The 9,701-nt window shown below is 42.1% G+C and overlaps 1 protein-coding gene across 1 annotated transcript in view; it reads right to left on the bottom strand.

Annotated features, from left to right (window-relative positions):
* Positions 1-428: 428 nt before the first annotated feature.
* The window catches only part of LOC121290856 (potassium-transporting ATPase subunit beta-like), a 30,828-nt gene continuing 21,555 nt past the window's right edge, over positions 429-9,701 (bottom strand). The window contains exons 4-7 of the mRNA XM_041211863.1: positions 8,431-8,627; positions 5,012-5,068; positions 874-969; positions 429-790 (exon numbers count right to left, since the gene is read on the bottom strand). Of these exons, the coding sequence (XP_041067797.1) occupies positions 629-790; positions 874-969; positions 5,012-5,068; positions 8,431-8,627 (512 nt within the window). The 3' untranslated portion in view covers positions 429-628. The remainder of the gene's footprint in view (positions 791-873; positions 970-5,011; positions 5,069-8,430; positions 8,628-9,701) is intronic.

Raw genomic sequence — 9,701 nt, 5'->3', positions numbered from 1 at the left:
TTACTAACTCACTGATATTACCACTATGCCACAATCTCCCCGAGATTAGAGGGCAGGGAGCAACCAGACTCAAACAGAGGAAGGGGCAGAGGGAGGTGGTCAGTGGGAGGATGATGGAGGAGGGGGATATGGAGGATGATGGAGATGGGGAATGAGAGAGTGTGAAAGAGGAAAATGAGGAGGATAGGAAAGGGCGATAAAAGTAGGTAGATGGAGGCACAGAGAGTGCGAGAAGGAAGGAAGAGGATAAGCACAAGGGGATGAAGAAGTGGTTAGATGACATTTAACTTTGAAAAAAAACACAACAATGCCACCTGCCAGCATGACAGGTGCTGCAGTTAAATGTTTATCTTTTAAAATGGAGTTTGCCACGGATGGTGTCGACTCATTCATCACTCCTAGCATACAATTGACACATACCTGTTTATATATGTACATGTAATACATTTGCATATCTTGGTATAGAGCTAATGTTGAAGAATATTTAAATATAGACAGAAATGAAGGCAAACTGCGCTAAAGTACATCATCTATAACCTTGTCTATAAACTGAGTAGTACAGCCAGTGATACGAATATACAGAAAACCACAAAACTGTCACATGAAACTTCCTCCTTTCGGCTTGTGTTTATTTTTTGATATCCAGATGGAAGATCACCCTTCCTTCAAATTTTTCATAGGGGTTGTCGCTGATGATTCCTGGGCCGTTAATCTTACATTGAATTTCAAAGCCTCTGTTCCTTTTCAGACTCAGGAATTTCACTGCAACTAAAGGATTAGAGTAGGTTGGCTGGAAAAAAAAGGAATTTTTTTTATTCGATAGGCAAAGAACAGCACATGTAAAACCTTCTTAAATAGAATGCGACTCCGTACCTGTGGTTGTCGACCATAGTAAGGAAAATATGACAGGTCAAAGGTGCCATTTTCAGGATAAAATACCACATTTCCAATACTCTCAGGGTAGGCATGCTGTTGTTAAAAGCAGAAATCTCAGATTAACATGACTTCAATTCCATGCATTTTCACTGCAAATTGATTGGTTACGATTTGAAAGGATATTTTCTTTGAGATATAGCATTTACTTGCATGTGTCCAATCAGTATATAAGTGACTGGTATTGCCATAGAAGCTTGGCCAGTATCATTTGACATACACAGTAAGTCCTGAGCTGTAAATTGATCACAAAAGCCCATAAAGTATACGGGGACATGATCACTGGGAGGTGGAGTCAGAAGTGGCAACTGATAGAATAGGACTCGCTTCATAAATGGAGGTATCAAGTACAAAAGAAGGGAAGCTATGCAGAACATTTATAAAATTCTGGTAGGCCACAGCTGGAGTATTGCATCCAGTTCTGGTCCCCACACTTTAGGAAGGATGTGACGGTCCTTGAGAGGGTGTAGAGGGACATTTGCCAGACTGGTTCCAGGGATGTGGAATGGGGGCGGTGGTGGTTTAGTTACAAGGTTAGGTTGGAGAAGCTGGGGTTGTTCTCCTTGGAGCAAAGGAGATTGAGAGATTTGACCGAGGTGTACACGATTATGACAGATTTAGAAAAGATAGACAAAGGAAAGCTGATGGTACAAGGCTTACAGATTGAAGACGTGTGGCGAGAGCAGGATGTGAAGAACTTTTTTACACAATGAGCGCTGATGGACTGGAACTCGCAGTCTACGAGGGCAATGGAAGCAAAGACAATCAGTGATTTCTAAAGGAAATTGGATGGGTACTTGTAGGAAATAAACTTGCAGAGATAGAGCAGGGGAATGGGACTGACTGACTGATCTGCTTAATGATTACAACAAGTGTAAATAAGCAACAACATCCTGAGCAAATGTTTCAGGGATGTGGGGGGAGTTGGACAAACTTATGAGGCCTGACTTGACCTTTGTAGAGTCAAAAATACATCAGGCTCTTTACCTAGTGATCGCACATGTCCAAATGTCCACCATTTGCATGGAGACAGTTACAATGTGGATAATGACAATCACAGATGACTTTCAGTCTATATAAAAGGAATAGTGGACCAGAAGACTGGTGGACAGATAATGCTATTCTTATATGTAAAACAGAGATATGACCAGTTAAAGGAACTATAGACCAATTAGCTTAATGAGGGTGGTACGAAAGATAATGGAATTCTTACTCAAAGATGTGACAGAAAAATATCTAGAAGCTGAAAATTATAAGAAAGAGTAGTCATCACAGATCCCAAAAAGAAAGCTTATGCTTTGCCAATCTTATTGAATTCTTTGAAGAAGTAACAGAAAAAATGAATTATTAATAGAATCCAAGCCAGTTGATAAAGCCAGTAAGACACAGAGCTTTTCTTTATTAAGGGAGTTTATCAACTTGTTCAGTCTCATAGATCTCCTCCCACACACCCAGTGATCCAGCTGTCCCCCCTTTTTGTACGCGCTCAAAGATAATTAATACCTATCACCTGTTTCGCTTAACCTCAACAATGTAATTGACAAGATATTAACAATGTGACATGAATCAGAGTAACACAGTGGATGTAATATTCATGGAGGTCTTTGATAAGGTATCACATGACAGACTCACGAAATGTCAGAATTTGTGGAGTTGGGGACAAATAGCAGAATGGATAGCAAGCTATAGAACAGAAAAGTGGTAGTCACTCTGACTAATAAAAGGTGGGAAGTGGTGTTCCACAAGGATCATTGCTGGGACAATTGCTGTTCATTATTTACTTAAAATATTTGGACTCGGGTATCGGAAATACAATTTCAAAATTTGTGGATGACATCAACTTGGGGGTTTATAGTTAAGAGTGGGGAAGATAATGGAATCCTTACACAAAAGATGAAATAGAAAAGGATCTAAAAACTGAAATTGACAAGAAACAGTAGACATCCCTAAAGGAAAGGTCATGCAATGAGAGTAAAGCAACATTGTGACAAGACACAAGGCATTAATAAACTTGTGAAATATCCATGTTAATGGTAAAATAATTTCAATATAAATAAGTGTGAGGGGGAGAATTTTGGTTGGAGGAATAAAGAGACCTCCTGTCCTGGGGAAAAAAAATTTGAATGGGGGATACAGAAAACAGATCTAAGGGGAGAGATTCACAGATCATTAAATGTAGCATGCAGATTAACAAAATCATATCAAAAGCAAACAGGGCACTGGGATCCATCTCTAGAGGCAGATAATTGATAAACAGAGACATTATGGTCAGGTGAGAGTGAGTGACTGCCCTTAACATTAAGGCAGCATTTGACCAAGTGTAACATCAAGGAGTCCTAGCAAAACTGGAGTCAATGGGAATCAGGGGGAAAACTCTCCACTGGCTGGAGCCATACCTAGGCCAAAGGAAGACGGTTGTGGTTGTTGGAGGTCAATTATCTCAGTTCCAGGACATCACTGCAGGAGCTCCTCAGGGAAGTGTCCTAGGCCCGACCATCTTCAGCTGTTTCATCAATGACCTTCCTTCCATCATAAGGTCAGAAGTGGCGATATTTGCTGATGTTTGCACAATGTTCAGTACCATTTGCGACTCCTCAGATACTGAAGCAGTCCATGCCCACATGCAACAAGAACTGGATAAGTGGCAAGTAACATTCGTGCCACACAAGTGCCAGGCAATGACTGTCTCCAACAAGAGTTTTCCTTGACATTACCATTGCTGAATTCTCCACCATCAACTTTCTGGGGGTTACCACTGACCAGAAACCTAACTGGAGCAGACATATAAATATTGTGGCTGCAAGAGCAGGTCAAAGGCTGGGAATTTTGCAGCAAGTAACTCACTTCCTGACTCCCTAAAGCCTGTCCTTTCTAAAGCTTATCTACAAGGCACAAGTCAGGAGTATGATGGAATACTCTTCATTTGCCTGGATAAGTGCTGCTCCAACAACACACAAAATTTTGACACCATTCAGGATGAAGCAGTCCACTTGACTGGCACACCTTCCACCACTCAGTACATTCACCATCTTCACCAGTAGCGTGCAAAAACCAAGACCTTTGCCTGTCCCTGAGGGTCATGCTGAATTGAGTTCATAATTACGAGGGGAAAAGGAATCTGATGCTGGACCTAAACCTAGCCGGGGGATTGCTCTGCTGGCTGAAGCGATGGGCTTGTTTAATGAGCATTAGTTGGAGACTGTCAAAGATCAATGGCAACAGTGTGTACCATCTACAAGATGCATTGCAGCAACACACCAAGAGTACTTCAACAGCAACTTCCAAACCCACAACCTCTACCACCTAGAAGGACAAGGGCAGCAGAGACATGGGAACACCATCACCTGGGAGTTCCCTTCCAAGTCGCGCACCATCCTGACTTGGAAATATATCACCATTCTTTCACTGTTGCTGGGTCAAAATCCTAGAACTCCTTCCCGAACAGCACTGTGTGTGTACCTACACCATATGGACTGCAGCGGTTCAAGAAGGCAGCTCACCACCACCTTCTCAAGGGCAATTAGGAATGGGCAATAAATGCGGGCAATAAATGCAGGCATTGCCAGCACTGCCCACATCCCACGGACAAATAAGTAATACTTGGGGAACCTTGGCTAAGCCATACTTAAGGCATTGTGAACAGTTCTGATCTCGTGTTATAAAAAGCATATATGTGCATTGGAGAACATACAAGAAAGATTTACAAGGATAACACTAGGACTGAGAGGATAGGCCTATCAGGGACTGAGACTGATCACTCCAGAATTACAGAGGAAAATGAAAGGATTCCTGTAAAAATTCCAGGCAATGATGTTTGGACATTGACAAGTGTGATTTCCTGTTATCAATTTTGGTGGGTTACAAATAATGCTTCCATTTATTAGTAGGCCCCTTTAGGTCAAATTTCCTGGGAACTCTGCTGGTCTAACTCCACTGGAGGTGGCAGCAGGAAATGAGAATTTTGCTGCAGTAATGCTGAGGTCTGGGCTGTGAAGTGAAAGCAGCCCCCAGAAAATGCCTGACATAATCAAATCCATAATCTTTCACAGAAGGGTGCCTTCTGTCTATTGGCACTCACCAGAACAGCACATGAAACATTTGGGGTGGTTCCTTCTCCAGGCAAGTAGTTGATAATCTGAAATTCCAATAAGAAACTGGTTAGCTGGACTTTATTGTTCACGTGTTTCAGATTATCAGTCGATTATGTAAAATTGCATATATTCCAGCTATTTACCCTGCATATTTATCAGCTGTGGCTCTATTGATAGCGCGCTACCCTCTATGTTGAAAGAATCATAGAATGGTTACAGCACAGAAGGAGGCTATTCAGCCTGTGTTGTCCATGCCAACTCTCTGCAAGATCAACTGACCTCCTTTTCCCCCTCCTACCCCATCCTCCATGGTCCTCAAATCTTTCCCCTTCCGATGATGATCCAATTCCCTTTTGAAAGCCATGATTGAATCTGCCTCCACCACAGTCTCAGGCAGTCCATTCCAGATCCTAACCACTCACTGTGTGAAAAAGATTTTCCTCACATCTCCATTGCTTCTTTTACCAATTACTTTAAATCTCTGTCCTCTGGTTCTCAATCCTTCCACCAATGGGAGCAGTTTCCCCCTATCTGCTTTGTCCAGACCCCTCATGATTTTGAATACCTCCATCAAAAATCTCTTCTTAACCTTCTCTTCTCCAAGGAAAAACAGTCCCAACTTCTCCAATTTATCTTCATAACTGAAGTTCCTCAACACTGGAACCATTCTTGCAAATATTTTCTGCATTCTCTCTCAAATGCCTTCACATCCTTCCTAAAGTATGGTATGAACTGGATGCAGTACTCTAGTTGAGGCTCAACCAGTGTTTTATACAGGTTTATCATAACTTCCATACTTTGGTACTCTATGTCCCTATTTGTAAAGCCTAGGATCCTGTTAACTTTATTCATCGCTTTCTCATGTACACCACATTACCCTCATCTACCGTCTCTGTTACCCCATCAAAAAACCTAAGCAAGTTAGTTAAAAAGGTTTTGTCCATAACAAATTTGTGCTAACTTTCCTTAATTAATCCACATTTGTCCAAGTGTCTGTTAATTTTGTCCTGAATTATTGTTTCTAAAAGCTTTCCCACCACTGAGGTTAAACTGACTGCTTGGTTTTTTGCTGTTTTTATCCTTGCATCCTTTTTTGAACAATGTTCTAAATTTTGCAATTCTCCAGTTCTCTGGCACCATCCCTGTATCCGAGGAAGACTGGAAAATTATGGCCAATGCCTCAGCAATTTCCATCCTTACCTCCCTCAGTATCCTTGGATGCATCTCATCTGGTCCTGGTGACTTATCAACTTTAAATATATACAGCCTTTCTAAATTCTATCAAGTTTTAACCCATACAGTGTCTCGACTACCTCCTCTTTCACTATGATTTGGGCAGCATTGTCTCCTTGGTAAAGTCAGATGTAAAGTACTCAGATAGTATCTCAACCATTTCGACTTGTCTAAATCCCCTTTTTGGTCCCTAATCAGCCCTTCTCCTCCATGTACAACACTGTTCCTATTTATATATGCTTATAGAAGAGCTTTGGATTTCTTTTTATGTTAGCTGCCAATCTCTTCTCATACTCTCACTTTGCTTGCCTATTTGTTTTCTCATTTCCCTCCTAACCACCAAATTCAGGCTAGTTCTCAATTGTATTATCCACCTGACATCTATCACAAGCACCCTTCTTCTGCTTCATCTTACTCTCTATCTTTTTGGCTATCCAAGGATTTGTTTGTCCTCCCTTTCCTCCATTTGAGAACATGTCTTGACTATACCTGAACTAGCTCCTCTTTCAAGGCAGCCCATTGTTCAGTTACAGATTTGCCTGCCAATCTTTGATTCCAATTTGCTTGGGCCAGATCCATTCTCACCCCATTGGAGTGGGCTTACCTCCCAATTAATAATTTTTAATCTGGATATCTTTTGATCTTTTCCATAGTCAACCTAAACCTTACGATGCTACTGATCCACCTCATTCCCCAGAATCAAATCCAGAATGCCTCCATTCTTGTTAGACTGGAAACATACTTATGTAAAAAAATTCCTCCGAACACACTCTAGGAACTCTTGCCCCTCTCTGCCCTTTACACTATTACTATCCAAGTCTATATTCAGATAATTAAATTCCCCATTATAACTACTCCATAATTCTTGCAACTCTCCTTAATTTCCCTGCAAATTTGTTCCTCTACTAGTTGGTGGCATATAGACTACATTGAGCAAAGAAGTTGCACCTTTTTATTTCCTCAGCTCTAGCTAAATAGATTTTGTCCTTGACCTCTCTGGGATATGCTCTCTCTCCAGCACTAAAATGTTCTCCTTAATCAATACTGCCACCCTTCCTCCTTTCCTTCCTTTCTTATCTTTCCTGAACACCTTGTATCCAGGAATATTTAGCACCTGGTCCTGTCCTTCTTTGAGTCAAGTCTCCATTTCCATGTGGCTATCTGCGTCTACAGCTCACCAACCTTACTTACCACACTCCGCTCATTCACGTACATGTACAATAACCCTAATTTAGACTTGATAACATTCCCTCTTACTCTGACCCCACATAATACCGTACTATTTCTTACTCTAGTGCTATCTGTCTTTCCCAATTCTCTGTTCACCTTGGTATTCCTCTCTAATACAGTATTATCTCCTGGTTCCCACACCCATGCCAAGTTAGTTTAAACCCTCCCCAGTTGCACTAGCAAAACTCCTCCAGAAGGACATTGGTCCTATCTCTGTTCAGGTGCAACCCACTCAGCCTGAACAGTTCCCATCTCCCGCAGAAGTGGTCTCAATATGTCAGGAATCCTCCTCCCTGCTGCACCACCTCTCCAGCCACAGATTCATCTGCTCTAACCTCCTACTTCTATACTCGCTCATACGTGATACTGGGAGTAATCCAGAGATTACTATCTTTGAGGTTCTACTCAGTAATATCTTCCCTGGCTTCCCAAACCCTGCCAAAGGACCTCATCCCTTTTACTAACTACATCATTGGTACCATTATGGACCACGACCAGTGGCCATTCACCCTCCCCCCTCAGAAGAGCTGCAGCTGCTCAGTGACATCCTACATCAAAGTCCCACTCCAGAGACCTGAATCCAGGCCAAAACTCCAGGGCAGCACTGAAGGAGTGCTGCACTGCCAGTGCTGCAATCTTTTGGTGAGACATTAAACCCATGTTCCCCCTCAGGTGGAGGTAAAAAATCCCATGTCAGTATTTCTAAGTAGAACAAGAGAGATCTCCCTAGTGCCCTGCCCAATATTTATCTCTCAACCACCAACACCAGAACAAATGATTTGCATATTTATCACATTGCTGTTTGTGGGAGATGCTGTGCTCAAATTGGCTGCTTTGTTTCCTACATTGCAGCAGTGACTAGACTTCAAAAAGTGAGTGGGATGTCCTGAGGCTGTGAAAGGCAATACCGAAATACAAGTTCTTTCTCTGCATTGAGATGTACCCTATTCATTCGGATTAGGATGCAGGGTTGACCAGTCATGTATCCAAACGTGGGATCTTCGAGCCCAGAGCAGTTCTTCAGCAGTTCCCGATTGAACTGGCAAGCAAACTTTGAATTGGGTCCATATCCTGACTGGAAGGTGTAGTTTCCTTTGGTACAGTTCCGGTTGATTTTAGCCTGGACGGACTCATTATATGCTGAGGGGGAAAGAGAGGGATCAGAGCTAGGGAAGATGACTTGGTGGTTAACATATTATACAATGTGCTAAGGCATTCAGAAGGTAGGTGACACATTTAACAAATCCTGTCTGACCACTGAAACCAAAACAGAACCTGAACCTGATTATTTTATTTGGAACCTGCAAGAGTTTATGGTGAGCTGAGGCTCATTTACCAACAAAGAAAGTCCTGGTTACATTGTGGTATGCAGCTTCAAAGAAGATCAATTGTCAGTCTAGAGGCCAAGAAGTGATATGATCAAAAATTTCCCCTTGGATTTCAGTTCGTCCCAGTCAAAGTCCCAGAAGCAAATCAAGATGAGGAAAAACTTTTTCGTGCAGTGAGTGGTTAAGGTCTGGAATGCACTGTTTGAGAGAGTGGTGGAGGCAGGTTCAATCGAAGCATTCAAAAGGGAATTAGACTGTTATCTGAAAAGGAAGAATGTGCAGGGTATGAGGACAAGGTGGGGGAATGGCACTAAGTGAATTGCTTATTCAGAGAGCTGGTGCAGACATGATGGGCCAAATGGCCTCCATCTGCTCTGTAATGATTTTGTGATTCTGCAAATGCCCAGGTTAGAGGTTGATTCTAAGGAAGTAGATTGACTTGAAAGGGTTGTAGAAGCACATTCAATAGTAAAGGGAAATGGGTAAATACAAAAAAGAAAAAATTTGCAAGGCTATGAGGAAAAGGTAGGGGCATGGCATGACCTGGATCATTCCTTCAAAGAACCAGCACAGCCTCAAAGGGCTGATGGCCTCTAACAGTGCTGTATGATTCAATGTTACAGCTCCTCAGCAAGGCTGAGATGTTTCCCACGTGTAATGAACCAGCCATCCCATAGGACACTGTCCCTGCTCCTGATTCCAGTATGAACTCTCTAGGACGGTGAAACATTGAAAGGGTTGAACTCGGTGCTGAGGAGTTCCCATTGGCTGTTGCTGCTATTAGCTTGGGCTCACCAATTATCAATCCCTACTCCAACAAAGGGTGGGATAAACCTCCAAATTTAATTTCTTGTCGAGCTATGTAATTCATTTCAAATTGTTTTAG

This window comes from Carcharodon carcharias, chromosome 18 (genome assembly GCF_017639515.1).
Source record: "Carcharodon carcharias isolate sCarCar2 chromosome 18, sCarCar2.pri, whole genome shotgun sequence".
NCBI classification, from domain to species: Eukaryota; Metazoa; Chordata; class Chondrichthyes; order Lamniformes; family Lamnidae; genus Carcharodon; species Carcharodon carcharias.
This window is presented reverse-complemented; position numbering and strand designations above follow the sequence as displayed.